The following is a 26,323-nucleotide window of genomic DNA, read 5'->3' on the forward strand; positions in this document are numbered from 1 at the left end:
CGGGCTCTGTACTGACAGCTCAGAGCCTGGAGCCTGCTTGGGATTCTGTGTCTCCCTCTCTCTCTGCCTGTCCCTTGCTCACACTTTGTCTCTCTCTCTCTCAAAAATAAACACTAAAAGGGGCGCCTGGGTGGCTTAGTCAGTTGGGCATCCGACTTTCGCTTAGGTCACGATCTCGCGGTTCGTGGGTTCGAGCCCCGCATCGGGCTCTGTGCTGACTGCCAGCTCAGAGCCTGGAGCCTGTTTCAGAGTCTGTATCTCCTTCTCTCTCTGACCCTCCACTGCTCACGCTGTCTCTCTCTCTCTCTCTCCTAGAAATAAATTTAAAAAAATTAAAAAAAAATAAACACTAAAATTTTTTTTTAAAAAAATACTTATATCTATTATTCATTGTTGACCTTTGGAAGATGCCAGGAGTAACACAAATCATTAATTTGAAAAGAGGTCAATGAAGCATTTGCCCTGCTTTTCTGATGATCAGGGAAGGACCGTTGGTGTGGGGCAAATGTGCAAGGGCTTCTTTTTGTGGAAATATTTCAACTAAAAAGACGGGAAGGAATGATGGGACGCCACTGTTTGTCAAACACTAATAAACTATTGGATTTGGGCAAAGATCATCACCCCTTAAAAAGAAAACAAGAGACTGTTCCTCCTCTTAGAAGTACAAATGCCACCAGTAAAGCAGGTTTGAGAAAAACAGAGGAACCAAAATGGGATCAAGCACCTAAATCTACTGACCAGTTTATAGGCAACACAGGAGGCAAGGGAACATGTTAAAGGACCCTTGGGAAGGCATTCGTACAAGCAGCAGAGTCCAGACTATGGGGGATACAGTTCACTTCTGCGGACTGAGTGCAACGGAGCTCGTTTTCTCTACCAAAAATTTGCAGAAAATAAAGGAAGACTCTATAGAATAAAAGAGGCATAACATCAAATTGGAATATATATATATATACAAATTGGAATGTATATATATATAGTTTGTGTCCTCAGGGGAACTATCACAGTGAAAAACAAGGCAAATATAAAAACACAGCTGGAAAAATGTGAACACAGATTATATGATGATATTAAGAAATTAACTGATTTTAAGTGTGATGACATTGTGCCTTTTTATTTTTTTATTTTTATTTTTTTTGTTTTTTTTTTTTTAATTTCTAGGAGAGAGAGAGAGATAGCATGAGCAGGGGAGGGTCAGAGAGAGAGGGAGTCACAGACTGAAACAGGCTCCAGGCTCTGAGCTGGCAGTCAGCACAGAACCCGATGAGGGACTCGAACCCACGAACCGCGAGATCATGACCTAAGCGAAAGTTGGACGCTTAACCAACTAAGCCACCCAGGCGCCCCAGACATTGTGCCTTTTTAAAGTGTTCCTTATCTTTCAGAGACACACAGTGCAATTCTTACGAGTTAAAATAATATGATGTATGGGATTTGCTTCAAAGTAATCTCTTGGAAGGTACAGGGAATGGGTGGGAACATAGATGAAACAAACTCGGTCATACTTGTATTGATAATTGCTCATTTGGGGTGAGAGCTATACTAAATATGCCACTTTTACATGTTTGAAAATTTCTACAATAAAAAATAAAAATAACAAAAGACAACAAAAGCTAAAGTCCTGTATCAAATAATAAGATGACCTCATTATTTTGACTGAAAAAGGGAATAATAGGCAATTCATTCATTCATTCATTCATTCAACAAATTATTGATCACCACTCTAGGCCAGACAACATAAAAACAGCAGTGAACGGAAGAGAAAGAAAAATTCCTTGTCACGTGGAGCTTCCATTCTAGTGATGGGAAAAGGCCACTGTAAATAAAATGAGTGAGTGAAACAAAGTATGCCAGATGATTCTAACTGTGACGGTGGATTGTCAGTCAGGCTGGGGGCAGGAGAATGTGGGGGGACAGTTATTTTGAAGAAGTTCTCCATAAGACGATGCCATTTCTTTTTCTTTTTTTTTTTAAGTTCTTATTTTAATTCCAGTTAACTACAGTGTTATGTAGACTCAGGTGTACAATATAGTGATTCAACAATTCTGTACATCACCCGGTGCTCATCGTGACAAATGCCCTCCTAAATCCCCATCGCCGACTTAACCCCTCCCCCCACTTCCCCACTGGTAGCCATCTGTTCTCTATAATTAAGAGTCTGTTTCTTGATTTGTCCCTCTCTCTTTTTCCCCTTTGCTCACTTATTTTGTTTCTTAAATTTCACATATGAGTGAAATCGTATGGTATTTGTCTTCCTCTGTCTGACTTATTTCGCTTCACATTATACTCTCTAGCTCCATCCATGTCATTGCAAATGGCAAAATTTCATTCTTTTTTATGGCTTAATAACATTCCATTGTATATATATGTATATATATATATATATATATATATATATATACATACACACCACAAGAAGAAACATCTTTTTTATCCATTCATCAATCAATGGACACTTGGGCTGCTTCCATATCTTGGCTATTGTAAGTCATGCTGCTATAAACATGAGGGTGCACCTATCTCTCTGAATCAGTGCTTTTGTATTCTTTGGGTAAATACCCAGTACAAGTAGTGCAGTTATTTGGATCACAGGTAGTTCTATTTTTAACTTCCTGAGGAACCTCCATACTGTCTACCATAGTCCCTGTACCAGCTTGTATTTCCACCAACGCTGCATGAATGTTCCTTTTTTCCCCCATCCTTGCCAACACCTCTTGTTTCTTGCTGATTTTTAGCCATTCAGACAGGTATGAGGTGTTATGTCACTGTGGTTGTGATCTGCATTTCCCTGATGATGAGTGATGTTGACTATCTTTTCATGTGTCTGCTGGCCATCGGGGTGTCTTCTCTGGAGGAATATCTGTTCATGTCTTCTGTCCATTTTTAATCGGATTATTTAGTTTTGGGATGTTGAGTTGTGTCAATTCTTTACATATTTTGGATGCTAATCCTCTATCAGAAATGTCTTTTGCAAATGTCTTCTCCCATTCAGTAGGTTGCCTTTTAGTTTTGTCGATTGTTTTCCTTTGCTGTTTATTTTAATGTAGAAGCTCTTTGTTTGGATGTAGTCCCAATAATTTATTTTTGCTTTTGTTTCCCTCGCTTCAGGAGACATATCTAGAAAAAAGTTGCCAAGGCTGATGACAAAGAGGTTGCTGCCTGTGCTCTTCTCTAGGATTTTTATGATTTCAGGTCTCACATTTATATCTCTAATCCATTCTGAGTGTATTTTTGTGTATGGTGTAAGAAAGTGGTCCAATTTCTTTCTTTTGCGTGTTGCTGTCCAACTTCCCCAACACCATCTGGTGAAGAGACTGTCCTTTTCCCATTGGATGTTCTTTCCTGCTCGGTTGAAAGTTAACTGACTATATAGTTGTGGATTCATTTCTGGGTTTCCTATTCTGTTCCATTGATCTAGATGTCTATTTTTGTGCCAGGACCATACTGTCTTGATCACGACAGCTTTGTAATATAACTTGAAGTTTGGACTTGTGGTGTCTCCAGCTTTGCCTTCCTTTCTCAGATTGTTTCGACTATTTTGGGTGTTTTGTGGTTCCATACAAATTTTAGGATTGTTAATTCTAGTTCTGTGAAAAATGCTGTTGGTATTTTGATAGGGATGCATTAAATGTGTAGGTGGCTTTGGGTAGTATAGACAGTTTAAAATATTTGTTCTTCCAGTCCACGAACCTGGAATGTCTTTCTATTTCTATGTGTCGTCTTCAATTTCTTTCATCAGTGCTTTATAGTTTTCAGGGTGCAGGTCTTTCACTTCTTTGGTCAGTTTTTTTCCTAGGTTTCTTTTTATTTTTGGTGCAATTGTAAATGGGATTATTTTATTAATTTATCTTTCTGCTGCTTCATTATTGGTGTATAGAAATGCAATGGATTTCTGTACCTTGTATCTTGTGACTTTACTTCATTCATTTATCAGTTCTAGCGGTTTTTTGGTGGAGTCTTTAGGTTTTCTACATAGAGTATCATGTCATCTGCAAATAGTGAAAGTTTTACTCTTTCCTTACTGATTTGATGCCTTTTATTTGTTTTTGTTGTCTGATTGCTGTGGCTAAGACTTCCAATACTATGTTAAATCAAACTGGTGAAAGTGGAAATCTTCATCTTGTTCCTGACCTTAGGGGAAAAGCTCTCAGTTTTTCCCATTAAAGATAATGTTAGCTGCAGGTTTTTTCATCCATGGCCTTTATTATGTTGAGCTATGTTCCCTCTAAACCTACTTTGTTGAGGGGTTTTATTGTGAATAGATGTTGTGCTTTGTCAAATGCTTTTCCTATGTCTATTGAAATGATCATATGGTTCTTAACCTTTCTCTTATTTTTTAAAAATATAATTTATTGTCAAATTGGCTTACATACAACACCCAGTGCTCATCCCAACAAGTGCCCTCCTGAATGCCCATCACCCATTTCCCCCCTCCCCCACCCCCTGTTTGTTCTCTGTATTTAAGAGTCTCTTGTGCTTTGCCTCCCTCCCTCTCTGTTTGTAACTCTTTTCCCCCTTCCCCTTCCCCATGGTCTTTTGTTAAGTTAACCTTTCTTTTATTGATGTGATGTATCACGTTGATTGAGTTGTGAATATTGAACCACCCTTGTAACATGGGAATAAATCTCACTTGATTGTGGGAAATGATTTTTTAAATGTATTGTTGGATTTGGTTTGCTAGTATTTTATTGAGGATTTTTTTCCTCAATCTTTGAACATCTATGTTCATCAGGGATATTGGCCTGCAGTGGTGTCTTCATCTGGTTTTAGTATCAGGATAATGCTGGCCTCATAGAATGAATTTGGAAGTTTTCTTTCCTTTTCTATTTTTTGGAATAGTTTGAGAAGAATAGGTGTTACCTTTTCCTTAAATGTTTGGTAGTATTAGCCTGTGAAGCCATCTGGTCCTGGACTTTTGTTTATGGGGAGGCTTTTACTTGTTTGTTTGTTTACTGATATAATTTCTTTGCTGGTTATTGGTCTGTTCAAATTTCCTATTTCCTCCTGTTTCAGCTTTGGTAGTTTACATGTGTCTAGGAACGTATCCATTTGAGAAGATGACATTTTGAGAAAACATGTAAAGAAGGGAAGGAGAGAGCTGCATAGGTATCTATGGGAAGAGCATCCCAGGCAGGTGGACCTAGCACACAGCACTAAGGCAGGAGGGGACCGAGAGTGCTAATAGAACAGCAAGGGGAATAGTGTGGCTGCAAGACAGTGAGCAAAGGTGAGGGTAGGAAGCAAAGTCAAAGAGGTAGTGCAGGGTCTTAGTAGCTACAGACAGGACTCTGACATGAATTGAAGTGGAAAGCCATTCACTTGTTGGGATGAGCACTGGGTGTTATATAGAAACCAACTTGACAATAAACTATAATAAAAAAATAAAATAAAATAATATGCCTGGCTTATTAAGAAAAAAAGAAATGGAAAGCCGCTAAAGGTTGATTGGTCTGCTTTTATTACTTTATTTATTTATTTACTTACTTACTTACTTGAAAGTAGGCTCTATGCGTGCCCAACGTGGGGCTTGAACTCACTACCCTGAGATTAAGAGTTGCGTGCTCTACTGACTGAGTCAGCCATGTGCCTCTGATTGGTGTGTTTTTTAGTTTATTGAAATATGTATTAATTTCTTAGGACTGTCATACAAATTACTACAAACTGGATAGTCTAAACCAATAGAAATGTATTATCTCAACATTCTGGAGTCTACAAGTCAGCAAAGGAGGTGAGAATGTATGCAAAGAAGTGATTATAACACTTGATGTGGACTTTTAACATGGGGGAAAAAGCAAAGTGAAGACTGTGGTAAAAGACAGGGGGAAATGGTGATTGAATCAACAGGCTGTAGGTCCCTTGTGCAACACAAGAATTATTGAACTTGGGGTGTCAGAAGATAGGAGCTAAAAACCTGAGATGGTGAGTCGCGTACAGAATTTGAAATGAATGCATCCTGGGGCTGTGCTGCTGGTAATCATAAGGACCAGGATATGAGTAGGGAGTGGGCAGCTGAAGTGGGATGCAGGACAAGTGCACTGAGGAGAGGTTGTCAAGGAACTGAGACATGAAGATTTGAAAAGATCATCTCCATGGAGACTGGTATCACCAAGAACCATGGCAGAAGCAGCAGTGGAGAGTGTGACAGTGAGCCCAGAGCTGAAATCGTCAAAGAGCCAGTGTGAGTGTCCTGGCAGAGTAGATGACAACAGCGAGGAGGCGTAGGTGACAATCTATCCAGGCCACACTCCAACCTGGAAGTTCTTAGGGAGAAGTGAGGGAAAATGAGGAGCCGGGGGTGGGGATCCGTCTCACCTCTGGGCCCAGGGGAATGAGGAAGGTCAGAGAGAACCAGCCAGAAGTGGAGAGGACTGAGGAGAAAGAAGGGAAGGGAATGTTCTGACAAGAGGTGGAGTGTGCTGGAAGATATGCCCACGACTCTCTTGAGCTCCAGAGGGCCCAGTAGAAGCGTTTTATGAGATGGGGAGGGCTGGGAGATCGGGCCAGGAAAGAAACGTGCGGAACTGTAGAGGGATTCCCATGTGGGGAGAGAGGATGACCTGAGTCTGGTGTTCGCGAGCATGGGGTGGGATGGGTGATAGAGACAGAAAACATGGCCCAATGAGATTGGTCTCAATAATCTCAAGATAGAAGGTGGTGAAGCCACGGCAGGTTGGATATGAGGGAGCCGTAGGGTGTTGGGCTATGGTAACGTTCCTGTCAACCAGAGACGAGGAGGCGGGGAGAGGGCCTTGAGAGATCCCTGGACACCTGTGGAGATAGGCATCAGGGCAAGGTTGTCTTACTTGCTTGGTGCCAGGAATATTCTAAGCGCTTTAAGCCTCTTAATCCTTCGTAACGACCCGACAGGGCAGATGTTATTATCTCCACTGTGAGACGAGAAGCACAGAGAGGTTAAATAATTTCCCCGAGGCCATACGGCCAGTAAGAGGTGAAGCCCAGATGTAAATGGGCACTGTCTGCCTCAGGGGCCATGTTTTGATCACTGACTCTACCAATATTTGACATGCGTTGAACATTGGCGGGGTAGCATCTGTGTGCCCACATCTCTGTGAACTCTCTAAGAGTAGGGATATGCTAGTTATCTTTTTCTCCTGCACTGGCATAAGGCCAGGTATTTAGAAGGTATTTAACAAATGTTTGAATAGTAAATAAATGGATATATGAATTGAATGAACACATGAATGAAATAACCAAAAACTTTGACCTTACAGGAGGGTAGAGGTTGGGTTTTAAATGAATGAAACTGTTCCTTTGCCATACCAGATATTACAAATAAACAACCAGAATCTCATTGTAAAGCTATACATAAAACAGGGCAATGAACACTTGAATAGGACAGAAGTCAGGTATTAGACCTAAATATACAATATATATATAAATATACAAGGGAATTTATTAAATGAGAAACCAGCATTTTGAAATTATTGTGGAAACATGGATTTAATAAGTGATCCAGGGAAACTCTTTACCCATCTAGAAAAAATGCAATCTAAATCCATGTCACATTGTCACCAGGATACAATTTAGATGGATGAAAAATTACAATATGAAACAATGAAATTCTAGAAGTCTGAGGGACAAGGATGTATAATACTACATTTTAATCTCAATGTGTGGAAGGCATTTATAAATGTAATAAGAACCTCCAAAACATAAAAGATTGGTAAGTCTGATCAACATAAAAATAAAAATTTCAGCATGGCAAAACCCACAATTAAGATAATAGATCTACCACAAGACGGGCTAAAATATTTGTAACTCATATCATACAGGGCTTCCAGAAATCAAGGTTAAAAACAATTCAATAACATAGTGGACAAAGACCAGGAATTCTTAGTTAACAAAAATGGAAATATAAATTTCTATTAAGCATATAAAATATCCTCAGCCTCACCCCTAAGAAGAGAAATGGGATTTAAATTATACTGCATTACCATGTTCCTATCACACCTGGGAAAAATCCAAGTCTGATAACATACTACGGGGTGAGAGTAAGTCTGGTAACTTACGTACTCAGACATGTGCAAAATTACATATGACAAGGATATTCATTGAAGCTTTTGTAACGGCAAAAGATAAGAATCCATTAAGGATACAGGGATATGCTACACAATGGTGTGTGGCTACGCGTACATGTAAACACAAGCACCTGTTAAAAAGCAGGAGGAAACTCTAGAATGGTGTGGAATGAGCTCCAAAGTTCACCAAGTAGAAAAAACAAGGGGCGGAACAGTATGTTACCAATTGTTTTCTTTCTTTTTTTTTTCTCTGAGAGAGGATAAAGCGTATATGAATGTATACATGTTGGTATGGTTCGAGAGGAGTAGAATACTGTGGAAAGATACCTGAGAAACTGGCAATGTTGGCTGCCTCTGGGAAAAATAATTGAGTATATGAGGAACACACAGCGGTGTCTCACATGTCAGGCATAGAGATTAATGCATACCCTTGTATCTTTTGAATTTGTGCATAAAGTACCTATTCTAAATAATTGTAGTGATATAAAAAGAATGTCTTTTCGTCCTCAAGTTGGGGAGACACTGCTTTGCCACAAGATGAAAAATGTTAGGTGTCCTGAGAGAGGCAGAGATGAAATCATGTTCTGGCTTGGCTAGAAAGACAGGGCTGGAGGGACTTTAGTGGGGGCGTGCTTGTATTTTATTTAAATATACCCAAATGGATCTGGAATGAGTATACTTATGTCTACTTTCAGGTCATGTTCAGGCATACTTTGGCCCCCAACAAGCTTTTTTCCGGTTAAAAGCAGGTGCCTGAAAAGTTGGAGAATTCCATAAGAGCACGGAGAGCATGTGGTAAAAGTTAAGGGTCTGATGTTACTAGTTAAAGGCTTTCTAAGCGCTCATCAGGCTCCTTTCTGACCTGTTCTGGTGGTAAAGTAACTGTACTTAACACCATTGTGTGCCAGTGGGAGACAGAAAATGTATGTTATTTTTAGCAAATTCTAGTAAAAATGGTAGATGCTCTTTGGACTCTGCTGGCAGATTGGCCTCTCAGCTCCTGGGAAGCCAAATTTATTTAAATTGCCATCCTTGCCTGTCATCTCAAATGGAGAAATGGACTTTTCAGACTCCTCCAGCTGTGATGTGGTGGGTGAATAAATTCCCAAGGTGGCATCCAACTGGGGCTGAGAAAAAGTTTTGGATTTTTCTTCTTAAAGCCAAGGAAGGACACAAAGTCTCAGCTCAGCAGCTGATACAGACACCTAATTTACTGATGTACGACACACAGCACTTCTGCCTTCATCTTCTAAAGTTTCAGGTGACTCATTAATTCTAGCCCTTTCCGTACCAACTAGCAGCAACGGTCTTTAAGATACTGTAACTTGAGAGAAGGAAGCTCTTTATTTCACTGTTTATTGCCCGAGTCACCAACAAGCCTCTATTAAAATTTGCTCTGTATTAGATGAATGGATCAAGAAGATGTGGTTTATCTATACCATGGAATACTACATGGCAATGAGAAACAATGAAATCTGGCCATGTGTAGCAACATGGATGGACCTTGAGGGTGTTATGCTGAGCGAAATAAGTCAGGCAGAGAAGGACAAATATCATATGTTTGCACGTATAGGAGGATTAGGAGGAACTTGACGGAGGAACAAGGGGGAGAAGAAGGGCGGAAATGGTGGGGGAAAGGGAGAGAAGCAAACCATGAGAGACTCTTGAATGCTGACAAAAACTGAGGACTGATGGATGTGGGGGGAGGGGGGATGGGCATGGAGGAGGACACTTGTGGGGATGAGCACTGAGTGTTATGTGGAAACTAATTTGACAATAAACTATTAAAAAAAAATTTGCTCTGTATTGTCCTTTTAAGTGTAATATTTGACACACAATATTCCTCTGCCTTTTATACTTTCATTCCCCAGAGGCAACCACAATCCTGACTCTGTGTTTATACTTTCCAGCCTGTGGCTTGTCTTTGCATCATCTGTGTAGTTTTGGTTTTGTTTTAACGAACTCAAGTTCTTTAAAGTCACACATATCAATAGTTTTTTATAGTGAACTCTTTCTGTATTATATGTTCCAAAAATCCTTATGACCTCAATCCTTGTGACCTTATACATCTTCTAAAATTTTAAATTTCTTTTCATATTTAAATCCTTAGACCAAGTAGAATTACTTTTTTGAATAAGGTAGGGAAGGGGTCTAATTTCAGGGTTGGTTTTTTTTTTCTTTTGCATTTATCAATTTCTCTAAATAGACAATTTCTAAGTGGACAATTTTCTAAATAGTCCCATTGGTCTGAAATGTCACTTGTCATATATCAGTTCCATAAATGCATGGGTCTTTGACTCTGTTTTATTCGCTAATTTGTCTATCCTTACTGCCATATATCATACTGCAGTATTCACAACCTTAATTATCATTATAATACTTTTTGAAATAAACTGAAAAAACCAGGGATCTAAAGATCCACATTATTCTACAGGTGTCCTGGCTTTTCTTCGCCTCCATTCTTCCCAGAATCTGCTTACTAAGTCCCATAAAAACAAGGTAGGGATATAACTAAAATTGCATTCAATCTACAGATGAGTCCAGGGAGAACTGAAATCTTTATAATATTCTTTCTATAGTTAGAAAAACTATCTGTAGAGAGAAAACCTATCTATGGAAAGACTCAATATTAAAGAAATCTCTGTGTAGGTCTTTATTAATGTTTTTCACTAAGGTTATATAGTTTTTTTTATACATATATATGGGTGTTATACATTTTTTTCAGATTTATTCCTAGGTACCTCACAGTTTTTGCTATCATTTAAAATGTTTTTTAATGTTTTATTTCTGAGAGAGAGAGAGAGAGAGACAGCGTGAACAGGGGAGGGTCAGAAAGAGAGATACAGAATCTGAAACAGGCTCCAGGCACTGAGGGAGCTGTCAGCACAGAGCCCGACACGGGGCTCGAACCCACGAACCATGAGATCATGCCCTGAGCCGAAGTCGGTTGCCCGACCGACTGAGCCATCCAGGCGCCCCTGGTTTTTGCTATTATAAGTGCTATCTTTTCTTTTCTAAAACTTTTTTTTTCCCAAACTATTTGTTGCTGATGTATAGAAATGCATTTGATTTTTTATACTGATCTTTAGCCAGCGAAACTTCTTTCTGCCCATTTCTGTAGTTCTTTTAAGCTTTTATGTAGACAGCCATATCTGTGAATGACAATTTATTCCTTTCCAAATTTTATTTTCCTTTCTTTATTATATTTGCTAGAAACTCCAGTACGATGTTGAACAGAGGCAGTAACAAAGGGCATTTTGTCTTAATCCTGGTTTTAAAGGAGGTGCTTTTAAAGTTTCCCCATTAAGGGGCGCCTGGGTGGCTCAGTCGGGTTAGGCATCCGACTTGAGGCAGCTCAGGTCATGATCTCACAGTCCATGGGTTTGAGCCCCATGTTGGGGCTGTGCTGATAGAGCCTGGAGCTGCTTCAGATTCTGTGTCTCCCTCTCTCTCTGCCCCTCTCCTGCTCGCTCTCTGTCTCTCAAAATAAAGACATAAAAAAAATTAAAGTTTCCCCATTAAGAATATTTGCTGTAGACGTTTTGTAGTTGCTTTTTATCAGGTTAAGGAAGTTCCAGTCTTATCTCTAGTTTGCTTGGAATTCTGATTATGAATAGGTGTTGAATTTTGTCAAATGCTTCTTTCTCCATCTATCCTAATAATAACATGCTTTTCTCCCTTGAATCTATTAATGTAATAAATGACATTTATATATTTTCTAATGCTAAATCACTTTTGCTCTCCTGAATAAACCCAACTTGGACACACACACACACACACACACACACATATATATAGACACACACATATATATATATAGGCATTTCTAGTGAATTATATTTTTCTAGGAATTTGTTTCTGGTTCACCTAAGTTTTCAAATTTATTGGTTCAAAATGTTCATAGTATTAGTCCATCTCTTTAACCTCTGCTGGCCTAGATTATGACCTCTTTTACATCCCTAATATTGTTTGTGCCTTCTTTCTGTTGTGCATGGTTCATCTCATCAGCTTTTATCTATTTTAATAGTCTTTTCAAAGAGCCAACTAGGGCTATGTTGAACCTTACTACTGTATCTCTTTTTCTATTTCATTGATGTTGAGTCATTTTCTCCTTTCTTCTAATTTTTTAAGTTGAATATTTAGTTGTTTAATTTTCAGCCCTTCTTTTCTTCCAGTGTAAGTACTTAAAACCATATTTTCTTTCTCTCAGTATCCTAATGTAATATGTAGTATTTACATTATTGTTTAATTTTATGCAGAATCATAACATTAGTTACTATCATTTAGTTACAAAGAAGTTTTTAGATTCCAATGTATGGGGTTTTAAAAATGTATATATTTTGGAACTATATTGTTCATTCAATAGTGGAAAAAGAACATGACTTGTCAATCCCTTGAAATTTGAGACTTGTTTGCAGTTTGGTCCATTACCATTTTTGAAAAAAACTCCATGTGTTTGAAATGAATAGTTAACTATTAGTTCAAGTTTGTTAATATTTCTAGATATTCTCCATCTAGCCTAGAACTATCTAGTCTATATCCAGATAGAAAATACCTATATTAATCTAGACCAGATTCTAGATATTCTGTATCTAGATACCCTCATTTCTAGTATGCTTATCAATAAAAGACTTGTATTTCAATCTTTCAGCATGATAGTAGATTTGTCTATTTTTCCTTATGCTCTATTACCTTTGACTTTGCAGTTTTAAAAACTACTATAGTAGGTGCATAATTTTACTCTAATACATTTTTTTGTTTGATGTTAATATGACAGATTTCAGGAAGTTAGTTTTTCTCTGGGACATACATATTTTTATCCGTTTATTTTCCATTTTTCCCTGTCATTTCGCTACCAGTGCATTTGCAAACAACATATAACTGGGTTTTTAAAAATCCAATCTTGGGGTGCCTGGGTTGCTCAGTCGGTTGGGAGTCTGACTCTTGATTTCCCCTTGGGTCATGATCCCAGGGTCATGGGATCAAGCCCCATGTCAGTGTGGAGCCTCCTTGGGATTCTCTCTCTCTCTCTCTCTCTCTCTCTCCCCCTACCTCTCCCTTCTCTGTCTCTCTCTAAAATAATAAACAAACATCCAATCTGCAAACTTTTGACTGGCTAGTCTATTTACATTTAATGTAATTATTAATATACAGCACTAAATATTTACTATTTACTTTGTAATTTCTATTTTTCCTCTTCCTCAACTCTATGCTTTTTATTTTTTGAAAGGGAAATTTATAGCATTCCATGCATATGTTAGAAAAAAAGAAAGATCTGAAGTCAATCATCTAAAATTCCACTTTAGGTAAATAGAAAAAGAAGAGTTAAATGCAGAGTAAGAAGAAGAAAACAAAAGTTAGAGCAGAAATCAATGAAACAGAAAATAGAGAAAATCAACAATATCAAAAGCTAGTTCTTTGAAAAGATCAATAAAATTGACAACCCTCTAGCCAGACTAAGAAAAAAAAGAGAGAGGACACAAATTACTTATATCAGAAATGAAAGAAGGGACATCATTATGGATCCCATTAAAAGGATAATAAATACTAAAAAGATAATAAAGGAATTTATGAACAACTTATACATACAAATTTCATAACTTAGATGAAATGACCAATTCCTTTACACAATCTGCTAAAACTCAGACAAGAAGAAACAGACAATCTGAATAAGCCCATTATCTATTAAAAGAAATTGAGGGGCACCTGGGTGGCTCAGTCAGTTAAGCATCCAACTCTTGGTTTTGGCTCAGGTCATGATCTCACAGTTTGTGGGATCAAGCACCATGAAGGGGTCCGCGCTAACAGCACAGAGCCTGCTTGGGATTCTCTTTCTCCCTCCCTTTCGGCCTCTCCCTCGTTTGCACATGCACTCACTCTCTCTTATTCTCTCTCTCTCAAAATAAACAGGTAAACTAAAAAAAAAAAAAGAAAGAAATTGAAACATAATAACATTTCAAAAGAGACAGCATCAGGCCCATATGGGTTTCCTGGAGAATTTTAACAAATACTTAAGAAACTGTACCAATTATCTACAATCTCTTCCAGAAAATAGAATCAGAGGGAATACTTTTTAACTCATTCTTTGAGGCCAGTATTTGCTTACTACCAAAACCAGATAGACATTATAGGAAAACTACAAAGCTATTGTGGATGTAAAAATCCACAAAATATTAGTGAATAAAATCCAATATTGTCTAAAAAAATTATGCACTAGAACCAAATGGGATTTATCCCAGGTATGCAAAGCTGATTCAACATTCAAAAACCAATTAATGTCATCTATCATACAACAGGTTAATGAAGAAAAATCACATGATCATATCAACAGACCCAAAAAATCAAATGGGCAATGGTGGTTGCAGGGGGGAGAGGTACAAACCAAGAAACAAACTCAACTACAGAGAACAAAACGATGGTTACCAGAGGAGAACAATTTGATGGGTTAGGGGTGGGAGATGGGTTAAATAGGTGGTGGGGATTAAGGAGTACACTAGTTGTGATGGGCACTGGGTAATGTATGGAATTGTTGAATCACTATACTGTACACCTGAAACTAATATAACTGTATGTTAACTGAAATTAAAATAAAAACTTTAAGGGGCACTTGGGTGGGTGCCTCCATTGGTTAAGCATCCAATTCTTGATTTCAGCTCAGGTCATGATCTCAGTTATGAGATCATGCCCCATGTGGGGCTCCAGGCTGAGCACAGAGTCTGCTTAAGATTGTTTCTCTCCTTCTCTTTCTGCCCCCCCAAAATAAAAAATGTAAATTAAAAACCTTAAAAATATTTAAAAAACAAAGATAAAGCATTTGATAAAATTTAATAATCATTCATGATAAAAAAGAAAAGCCTCTTAGCAAACTAGGAATAGAGGTGAACTTCCTAACTTAATAAAGAGGATCTACCAACCAACCAAACAAAAGCAAGACTATTAACTATAGAGAACTGATGGTTACCAGAGAGGAGGTAGATGGAGGGATGAGTAAAATAGGTGAAGGACATTAAAAGTACAGTTACCATGATAAGCACTAACATATAGAATTGTTAAATCACTTATATTGTACACTGAAACTAATATAAAACTGTTAAGTATACTGGATTAAAATTTTTAAAAAATCTTTTAAAGAATATCTACCAAAAGCCTATAGCTAATAATCCTACTGAATGGTGAAAAATTCAAGACTTTCCTGCAAAGATCAGGAACAAGGCAAGCATTTCTCCTCTCACCACTACTTTTCAACACTGTACCAGAAGTCCTAGCTAATATAGTTAAGATATGAAAAGAAAATAAAAGGTACACAGGTTGGGAAGGAAGAAATAAAACTGTCTCTGTTCACGGATGACATCAACATGTAGAAAATCCAAAGACAAAAAAACAAAAAACCCCTCCTGGAATCAATATGCAATTATACAAGATTAATATACAAAAGTCAGTCAGTTTCCTATATATCAGCTATGAGCAAGTGAAATTTTAAATAAAAACACATTACCAGCAGAGCACAGAGAATTTTTAAGGTAGTAAAAATATGCTTTCTGTAATGATGGATACACGTCATCATGCATTTAGCCAAACCCACAGATTATACAACACCATGAGTGAACCCTCAGGTAAACTATGGACTTTGGGTGATTATGATGTATCAATGTAAGGTTTCTTACTTGTAACAACTGTACCAGTCTCGTGTGGGATGTTTATAATAGGCAAAGCTATGTTTGTGTGGGAGCAGGAGATATACACATCTCTGCAGCTTCCTTTAAATTTTGCTATGAATCTAAAACTCCTCTAAAAGAATAAATTCTTTAAATACTTAAAAAACTATTTCCATTAGCAACCCCTAAAAATAAAAAACTTAGGTAGAAGTCGAACAAAATATGTATTAGATCTATAAGAAGAAAACTATAAAAAACGAGTTATCAAAGAAAATTTAATGGAAAGATATCCCAAGTTCTTGGATAGGAAGACTCAACATTGTCAAGATGTCAGTTCTTTAGATCCAATACAATCTCAATCAAAGTCCCAGTTAGTTGTTTTGGGGATATTAATCAGCTGATTTTAAAGTATAAATGGGAAGGTGAAGGACCTAATAGAACGCATTGAGCATTGAAAACCAATGTCAAAGGACTTCAAGACTTACTATAAAGTTACAGTAATCCAGTGTGCTACTGAAATAGACAACACATCAGTGGAGCAGAATAGACCCACATAAATATGGTTAACTGATCTTTGACAAACAAGCAAAGGTTAACACAATGGATAGAAGGTCTTTTCAACAAATGGTGCTGGAACTAAACATCCACATGCAAAAAAAAAAAAAAAGATGAATGTCGCAGACCTTATATCCTTCACAAAATTTAACTCAAGCTAGATCGTAAACGTAAATGTAAAACACAAAATATAAAACTCCTAGAAGATAACAAAGAAGAAAATCTTAAGATGACCTTGAATATGGAAATGGTTTTTCAGGTATAACATTACAGGCACAATCCATGAAAGAAATCAATGATAAGCTGGGCTTCATTCAAATTATTCTGTTCTGCAAAGAAACCATACAAAGAAAATGAAAAGCCACAGATGAAAAACTGTTTGTAAAAGACACATGTGATAGTTATCCAAGCTGTATAAAGAGCCCTTAAAACTTAGTAAGAAAATAAACCACCCAATTAAAAAATGGGCAAAAGAACTTAAAGGATATCACACCTGTTTTAAAATTAGGTTGACTTTTATTGCTGTTCTAAGAGTTATTTATATATTCTGGATATCTTTATCAGATAAAATGATCTCCAAATATTTTCATCCATTCTGTGGGTCTTTTTTTCGACTTTGAGTGTCTTTTAATGCATAAGAACACTTTTACCGGACTTAATTTTGATGAAGTCCGATTTATTTTTTCTTTTGTTGCTTTTACGTTTGCTGTCCTATTAAGAAACCAATGCCTCATCCAAGGTCATGATTTACCCTTGTATTTTCTTCTAAGAGTTGTATAGTTTTAGCTCTAACACTTAAGGTTTTCATCCATCTTGAGCTAATTTTTGTAAATGATAGGGCCCAAATTCATTCTTTTGAATGTAGATATCCAATTGTCCCAGCACCATTTGTAGAAAGACCATTATTTCCCCCATTGAATGGTCTTGGCACAAGTGTCAAACCAAATGACCATAGACCGTTTATTTCTCAATTCTATTAGTTGATCTACAGATGTAAACACTTTTTTATAAATGTTTATTTTTGAAGGAGAGAGAGACAGAGTGTGAGTTGGGGAAGGGCAAAGAGAGAGAGGGAGACACAGATTCTGAAGCAGGCTCCAGGCTCTGAGCTGTCAGCAATAGAGCCCGATGTGGGGCTTGAACTCAGGAGCTGTGAAATCATGACCTGAGCTGAAGGTGGATGCTTAACCGACTGAGCCACCCAGGTGCCCCTAAGCACTTTTAATAATACAGCAATCCTTCATTAAACCCATGAAATGACATTTCTAGAAGACAGGGGAAACAACTTATTTACCTTGGTATTTACCCAGCACTTAGCAGACCCTGAGAACATGTTCACTGAACAAATTATTTACTTTTGAGGAAAGGAATGGGAATGGAGTCCACAAGAAAGATGGGCTCCTTTCCTCATGGAGTACTTTACTGTTTGATGTGGATTTGGAATTCTGGCATTCCTTCTCCATTGTTTGCAATGGTAGTATTTTTTTTAAGTTTCAAGTGTACAATTTACTGACTCAACACTTACACACAACACCCGGTGCTCTTCACATGCTCACGGACACCTGTTGTTTCTTGTGTTAACGTTAGCCATTCTGACAGGTATGAGGTGGTATCTCATTGTGGTTTTGATTTGTATTTTCCTGATGATGAGTGATGTTGAGCATCTTTTCATGTGTCTGTTTCCATATGTTGGTCTTTGGAAAATATCTGTTCATGTCTTCTGTCCATTTTTTAACTGGATTGTTTTTTTGGGTGTTGAGTTTTAAGTTCTTTATACATTTTGGAACCACAAGACCTCAAACAGCCAAAGTAACCTTGAAAAAGGAAAATGAAGCTAAGCTGGAGGGATCACAATTTCCGACTTCAAGCTATAATACAAAGCTGTAGTGATCAAGACAGTATGGTACTGACACAAAACAGACACATAGATCAATGGAACAGAACAGAAAACCTAGAAATGAACCCACAACTATATGGCCAATTAATCTTTGACAAAGCAGGAAAGAATATCCAAAAGAAAGATGGTTTCTTCAACAAATGCTGCTGGGAAAACTAGACAGCAACATGCTGAAGAAACAAACTGGTCCACTTTCTTACATCATACACAAAGAGAGATTCAAAATGGATTAAAGACCTAAATGTAAGAGGGGAAACCATTAAAATCCCAGAAGAGAGAACAGGCAGCAGTACTTTCTCTGACAACAGTCGTGGCAACTTGGGAGGCAAGGGAAACAAAAGCAAAAATTGGGATTTCATCCACATAAAAAGCTTCTGGGCAGCAAAACTGGAAGGCAGCCTATAAAATGGGAGAAGTTATTGGAAATTATTCATTCTAACTTTTTCTGAACATCTCGTACAGAAATCTGGGCACCTCAAAATGGGCAACTGAGGAAAAACTCAGTCATGAACTCAAACAGCAACAGTTAAAAGCTCTAAGTATTGTAAGATAACACAAAGAAAATGCTACTGAAAATGGAGCAGAAATCACTTTCAACCAGGATAACTTTGAGTATCCCAATCACTCATAAAGTATTCTTGAAGGGTAGTAAATACCTCAAATTTGCTTCCAAAAGAATTTTGAAAAAAAGAGGAGACATGAGTTTGAATTTTACTAATAGGATTTGGGGGTTTCTGAAGAGAAAGACCGCTATTTTTCTAAACTAAATTTCTGGTACTTATTGTTTTGGTTTATCTGACATATATACTACAAAAGTACAGCACAACCTGTAATATTTTTAAAATATAAGTTGAATAATTAACACAAGATTAAATTCAAATGGCATAGAACTGGACTTAGGCACCTAAAGCCATTGATCTGAATTCTAATTTTAGGCTTTCCCTTCATTTCCGCAGCCAACCCAATTACTGTCATGTTGATTTTGAAGAAAGATAGGTTTTCAAAGCTTGGATATATGATTTTTAAAAATCTACTAGTAGAAAATGCAATATAAACTTACACTGTATGAGTTATTTCTTGTTAAAAGATCTGATATCAAAAATAGATAAAAAGGAAGTAGAAGAAAATGCCATATATGAGAAACAGTCTTTGGAGTCAGTTACAGTTCCTCTTGAATATAACCTGAATCTCTGAGGGGTGTGTGTGTGTGTGTGCNGGACGTTTAACCGACTAAGCCACCCAGGTGCCCCTAACAGGTTTATTTTAAATGCCTGGAAAAAAAATCAGAAGACTAAATTAAATTAAAGTGATACAAAAATGTACATATTGAAATTGTTTAAGGTGGTAACGTCAAATAAAATCCCAATTCAATAAAATCTTCATATCCTAGAACTAATTTAGAGCCATCTGTTTAATAAGTACCATACCCTGGGATCTGAATAAGCTTTAAGGCCCAGTACTTCCCGAGGTGCATTCTTAGAAAATAGAAGATGCTTACCAGTGGGTGTGTTTGACCTTTGTTCCGGATTAGAAGAGTTGAAATGAGAAAATCCTGAACTCTCAACTCTTAGCTTCTATAAGTAACAAAAATACAAGGGAAAAAGTTGTTTTCTTATCGATTATTGGATTATCTACTTCAATTTCAAATTACTGTTTATAAAATACAAACACCCAATTTTACAATGTCTGATGAACTTTTGAAGAGACTGCTGTAAAGGGAACAGAGGGTAATGTTTGGAAGGGAACTGCAGGGTCAAGAGAGGATTATTTTTAAAGACGAGATTATAGGGGCGCCTGGGTGGCTCAGTCCAGGACCACTGGAGAAAGGAAAGTCAAGAACTGAGAGGTCGGGGAGCTGGATTACCTATGGGAAATACTGTTTGATAACATGGCTCAGTGCTGCTCTAGGAACAACCCACTCAGGGGCCACTGACTCTAAGATGTGGCTCTCAGGCACTAGAGCCTCTATGACAGAAGACCCAAAGTCTCCGGATTTTAGGGAGAAGATAGGAACAAGCCTATAAGAGGCAACGTTAAATATGGAAAACTACCTCAAACCTAAGCCCATGATAAATGAGGGGAAAAAAAAAAATCACCATTTAAAAAATTTTTTAATGTTTATTTTTGAGAGAGAGAGAGAGAGGGAGGGAGAGAATAAGATGGGGGAGGGGCAGAGAGAGAGGGAGACACAGAATCTGAAGCAGGCTCCAGGCTCTGAGCTGTCAGCACAGAGCCCGATACGGGATTTGAATTCATGAACCAAGAGATCATGACCTGAGCCAAAGTCTAACACTTAACCTACTGAGCCCCCCAGGCGCCCCACAACAGCACGATTTGATAGCGTTAACAGGGAGGCAGTATCTTTAGAGGACAGCCATATTTTAGTTAGAAGAGAGAAGATAAACAGATCTTCCCAAGAAAAGATTAAAGATATTTGAGATTGCTGATAACTAAGGGTAAGAGATGCATGGAAAAGTTCTTCAGGACTTGGTTAGGAGTGGAAAACACAGTCCGCCAAATGGGAGGAGTCTGGGAGAGGAGAGAGAATTGAGGTATCCTGAGTTTCTGTAGTGACTGACAGAAACAATGGAGAGGAACATTCTGAGATTAACTCTGCTGGTCTCAGCACAGCGACAATGGGGCGAAGGAGGCAGGGATTCTCAACCTGGCATTACTGCCATTTCAGGCTAGGTAACACTTTGTTGCGGGAGGCTGTCCTGTGTCGTCGCAAGATGTCTGGCCTCTACTCATCTGATGCCAGTAGCACCCTTTCCCCAGATGTGATAACCAAGTCTCCAAACATTCCCAAACGTCCCTTGAAGGGCACAAAATAGGTCCTGGCTGATAACTACTGGGTTGAGAGTTAACAGGAGAAGGAAAAGTCTTGCTCAAAGAATATATGGAGACCTCTGGGATAGCCTCTTTATTTTTATTCTTTAAAATGTTTATTTTGTGGGGCGCCTGGGTGGCTTAGTTGGTTAAGCCTCCAACTTTCGCTTAGGTCATGATCTCACGGTTCATGGGTTCGAGTCCCGCGTCGGGCTCTGTGCTGACTGCCAGCTCAGAGCCTGGAGCCTGTTTCAGTCTGTGACTCCCTCTCTCTCTGACCCTCCCCTGCTCACACTGTCTCTCTCTCTCTCCTAGAAATAAATAAAACATTAAAAAATAAAATAAAATGTTTATTTTGAGAGCGAGCAAAGAAGTGCGCGCGTGCGCGCACACACACACACACAAATGAGGTTGGGGCAGAGAGAAAGAGAGAGAGAATCCCAAGCAGGCTCTGCACAGTCAGTGGGGCTTTATCTTATGAACCTGTGAGATCATGACCTGAGCCAAAATCAAAAGAGTCAACGCTTAACCCACTGAGTCCTCAGGCACGCCTCTCTTTTTCATTTTTTAAACTGTCATACACGAAGATGGACTTTTCTGGGGTGCACACGCCTATACAGGTTGTACCACATGAAGAGATCTGTGGAACCACTGCTGTAGTCTGGAGATAGCGCCATTCTACCACCTCAAAAACTTCCCTCATGCTGTCCCCTTACAGTTATCCCAACCCCCTGAGAACCCCTGATATGTTCTTTATCATTACTGTTTTGTCTTTTTAAGAATGTCATATAACATTCTGAGACTGCTTCTTTTGCTAAATATAATTAATACCCATGAGACCCTAATCATTGAGTGTAACAACAGTTCATTCTATTTTGAGGGTTCCCTTTTCACAGTTTTATGAACCATCTTTATTTTTTTTAATGTTTTATTTTGAGAGAGAGAGACAGAGCATGAGAGGGGAGGGGCAGAGAGAGAGAAGAAGACAAAGAATCTGAAGCAGACTCCAGGCTCTGAGAGGTCAGCATAGAGCCTGACGCGGGGCTCAAACTCACAAGCTGTGAGATCACGACCTGAGTTGAAGTCAGACGCTTAACTGACTGAGCCACCCAGGCGCCCCTAGGAACCATCTTTAAATGACAACAACATTTATTGATTATGTACTATGTTCCTAGGCAGAGTTCTTTCATATACAGCTGCCTTTAATCCTATAACTACTAGCTCTTATTATTATTCTTGTTTTACAGATAAGGAATCAGCACAGAAAGTTCAAATAACTTGCATAAAGACACACACAGATTGTATGTAGCAGGCCTGAAATGCAATTTAGGAATTCTAACTCCACAGTCTCTCTCTTAACTGCTATGCTATTAGTGGTATACAAAGGAGTACTAGTAAATAAATAGCAAGGAGGGAAGAAAGGTGGTAGGGAAATTAGACAGCTTTTAATCAAATCCTAAATCAGGTCTTATACATTTTTGAAGTAAATATTTTAAATATTTATATTATCTATATTTAGACAATTTTTGGAATGAATTTTGCATATGGTTTGTATAAAGACAGACTATTGCTAATTTTGATTTTCCTAAAACTTTGTTAAACATAGTAGGAAAATATAGAAAGAAAAAGATTTATGCAACTGGGTCCAACTGGATTAAGAAGTGTTTAACATTCCACAGAGGATTTTTAAAAAATGTTTTAGAAAAAAGAGAACCAGAGTCCAGATCTGCAGCTGTTCCTGGCCGAGACCCCGTGCAGTAGCACAGGGAGGCCACAGGTCCTGAAGTCAGCTCCTTACCTGGTAACGCCCTGCATCCAATACAACCATCTTGGGGGTCACACTATTGCTGGCCTCGTAATCTTGAAGTGGTACGTGAGTTTCTGTAAGCTGGACTCCAAAGAGAGTGGCCAGAGAATTACTGATGCAGTATCTTTAAAAGGAAATAATAAAATTCATTATCAGAATCTAATTCGTTCTAAAATGATTCAGATTTTTTAAATTTCTAATATAAAGATAGAAGATATACCATTCTAACTTGGGGGTGGTTAGAGATTCAGAGAAATGGGATTGGGTAGCAACACATATCATAAACTGGTCACTGCTAGTAAGCAATACTCTTCTGATTACCAGATAAAATTTCAGGTTTATTATAAGGGAACATGGATGGGAGTAAAGATTACCAGAATTCTCAAATGTTTAAGGCAAGGAGAGGGCAACAGAAATTAGGCTGTAACTTAAAAACACTTATCTACCCTCAGAATCAACTGCCACTAGGCATGTAAAGGGAGCACCAGAGCACCAGGGATCTGAGGCTCCAGGCGCCTTCACTACAGAATGAGAAGCCGGGCGTCCGCCTGGCTCACTTGGCTAAATGTCCGCCTTGATTTTGGCTCAGGTTCTGATCTCGCAGTTCGTGAGTTCAAGCCCTGAGCTCTGCGTTGTGGAGCTTGTTTGAGATTCTTCTTCTCTCTGCCCCACCCCTGCTCATTCTTTCTCTCAAAAATAAATAAACACTTTTAAAAACGAGAAGAAAAGGGCTTTTAAGCATCTGAACAAGAAGTGCTGTTGTTAATGACGGTAGGGAATTTTACTCTCCTATAATGAAAATTTTCAATAAATGCTTCGGAAGGTTCACTCAAATTGCTCAGGTGGTTAACTATACCAAACAAGTGTGGCATGCACAGAATAATAAAAGTAACATGAAGTTTAAAACACACGCACACAGGCGCGCACATGCACACAGACACCCAACCCTTTGTTTTAAAAGAGAATTATGGAAATAGACATGAACAGTGTTTAACCCCATTTGTGAAAGCAACAGCAAGTGAAACGGCTAAGAACTCAATGCAGGATACAGCATTATGAAGAAACTCCTTTCTCCAACTTACGCAATTTTCTTGCAAACAGCTAAAGCACAGAAGAGAATATCGTTTTCTTCATGCCACTTGCACCTGTACAAAAAAGAAAAAGGACTTTAATATCCCTAAGAGCAGTAGTGTCGTTTGAGGGGTTTTATATATATAGCCAGATTTGTAATTTACCTAGTTAACTTACCTAGTTAACATACCTAGTTAAAATCATTTAAGAAAAACTGACTCAAAGTTTTAACATTTAACAAAAATTAGATTTTTTAAAAAATATTTTTTTAAATGTATCTCCTCTGATGCAAATTCATAAATTGCACATACCAGGTATGTTCTACTGTGAAGCGAAATGAGTGTGACAGACACACCCCCGTGACTATGGTTACCAGGCACCTGTTTGACATCCACTCACTACATGCACACTATTCACCAGCACTAGATACAGCACTGAATGAAACACAGAAACTCTGATCCACACAAAACTTACTTTCATAGGAAGACTGATCAAAAAAGATGTAGGCATAATACACAATAAATTAGATCAAGACAAGTTCTAAGGAGGAAAACAAATAAAGATGAAAAACATGACGTGAGATGTTGCGAAGAGGTGACATTTTAGGTGAGGCCGCCAGGAGAGGCACCACTGAGAGGGACTGCAGAGAAAATGATGAACAGCACACTTTTACGACAGCCACTATACACCGTAGGTTTCCACTTAGCACAGTCTACTGAGACTCGGAACAGGACTTACTACTTGAGTAATTAAAAGCTTGCCTGAACCTAGCAAGAATCACTTTAAAATTACTGAAACCATGTTAAACACTAAGTGTAAAAAGTCAATTATCTGAACTTAATTTAAGTTATTTAACTGAATGGAAAACTAAATATAAAATTAAGAATTTCTCACTGCTTTTATAACGTGATTCAATAAATGGGATTCATAAAACTCTTAGGTCTAAAATGAAGGATTAGGTTGAAACTAAGCCTAAGTTCTTACATAGGCACACAGAATCAAGTAATTTTTAAATTTCCAGTTAGTTTTGCTCCTTTTCCAGAACCTAAACCCCCCAAGTTCAGTGCCTCCTATACACATTTCCACGTAGATCGTATATGAAATAAAAGCAACTGAAAATCGAACAATGTATTCCAGGATTAAAAACAAAAAGCCCAAAAACAAACCTGCAGAAACCTGATCCCAGGGGAAAATGCCTCCAAATCTAACAGTTACAATGTTAAAAATGACGTTTTGATGTTTTTATACTTTTTAAAATTTTAACTTGAATTCCAGTTAGTTAACACAGTGTAATATTAGTTTCAGGTGTACAATTCAGTGATTAAACATTTTCATACATCACCGCTCTTCACAAATGTACTCCCTCCTCCCTCACCTCTTTGAGCCATCCCCCCACCCCTTCCCTTCTGGTATTCTCTATAGTTAAGAATCTGTTTCTTGGTTTGTCTCTTTTTTCCATCATCATTTGTTTTGTTTCTTAAATTCCACATGAGTGAAATCATATGGTATTTGTCTTCCTCTGACTTATTTCTTCTGGATTCTCTTCCTCAAAATCATACCACCAATCCCCCTAAAAATGACTGTATTTTCTAGTAAAGAAGGATTTACTCTAAAAATCTGTCAAAAATTAGAACTGCTTTGTACACTTTGTTAAGCTATTAATATTCACTTTGCAGCCTCAAATCTAGCCCCAGCATGAACACCTCTTAGATGGGTTTCTTTTATTTATGAAATTCCACTCCAAAGTCATAAGGTCACAAGTCAGTTGGTCTTTTGAGTGAATGTGCAACCTGCTCCTGAGTTCCAACATGATGTCATTCACGCCAACGACGTGTAGCACGAAGGCCTTGACAATCGTCTTTTCCTGTCTCAAAAAGTCCTCCCTCTTTCCTCCTTCTTCCTGAGGACAAGCCAGGCTTTACACCCGCTCAGAACCAGGCTGCTAGAGAGCCTCTACATGCTCCTCAAAGTGACTCACGAGTTTCTCTTAAATAGTCTCTGTGCTTTCATTCCTTTGAGTCACTGTTCAGGTCCTTTTCTTGTCTTGGAAGGTCCTCCCTTCAACCCAAATCTCTGCTCACAGAAATTCTATTCATCTTTCCAAGAGAACCAAATAAAATATTTACCCCAGCATGTATTTCACATATTTTTAACCCTCATACCTGAAGTGATTTCTCCCTGATATATCATAATCTCTGGAAAATTGTAAGAAATTACCGTATACAACTTCACTGTCGTTACCCTGCTTTATTGCTCTTGTCAGACAGGAGACACTAAAGGCGAGGACAATCATGTCACTCCTTCCTGTGTTTCCCACAGAACCTAGTCTTCGACCTTACAGATGAGAGCCACCTAAAACATTTGTTAATGATAAAAACTCAGGGCACCTGGGTGGCCCAACTGGTTGAGCTTCCAACTTCGGCTCATGTTATGATCTCACAGTTCTGTTTGGGAACTGTTGGGCAAGCTG

General features: G+C 38.2%; 1 protein-coding gene across 1 annotated transcript in view; it reads right to left on the minus strand.

Moving 5' to 3' along the window:
- MAEL (maelstrom spermatogenic transposon silencer) overlaps nucleotides 1-26,323 on the minus strand; it is a 62,941-nt gene that overhangs the window by 9,264 nt on the left and 27,354 nt on the right. The window contains exons 8-10 of the mRNA XM_077761766.1: nucleotides 23,865-23,927; nucleotides 22,774-22,906; nucleotides 19,574-19,720 (exon numbers count right to left, since the gene is read on the minus strand). Of these exons, the coding sequence (XP_077617892.1) occupies nucleotides 19,574-19,720; nucleotides 22,774-22,906; nucleotides 23,865-23,927 (343 nt within the window). The remainder of the gene's footprint in view (nucleotides 1-19,573; nucleotides 19,721-22,773; nucleotides 22,907-23,864; nucleotides 23,928-26,323) is intronic.

Source organism: Crocuta crocuta, unplaced genomic scaffold (assembly GCF_008692635.1).
Source record: "Crocuta crocuta isolate KB4526 unplaced genomic scaffold, BGI_CrCroc_1.0 scaffold243, whole genome shotgun sequence".
NCBI classification, from domain to species: Eukaryota; Metazoa; Chordata; class Mammalia; order Carnivora; family Hyaenidae; genus Crocuta; species Crocuta crocuta.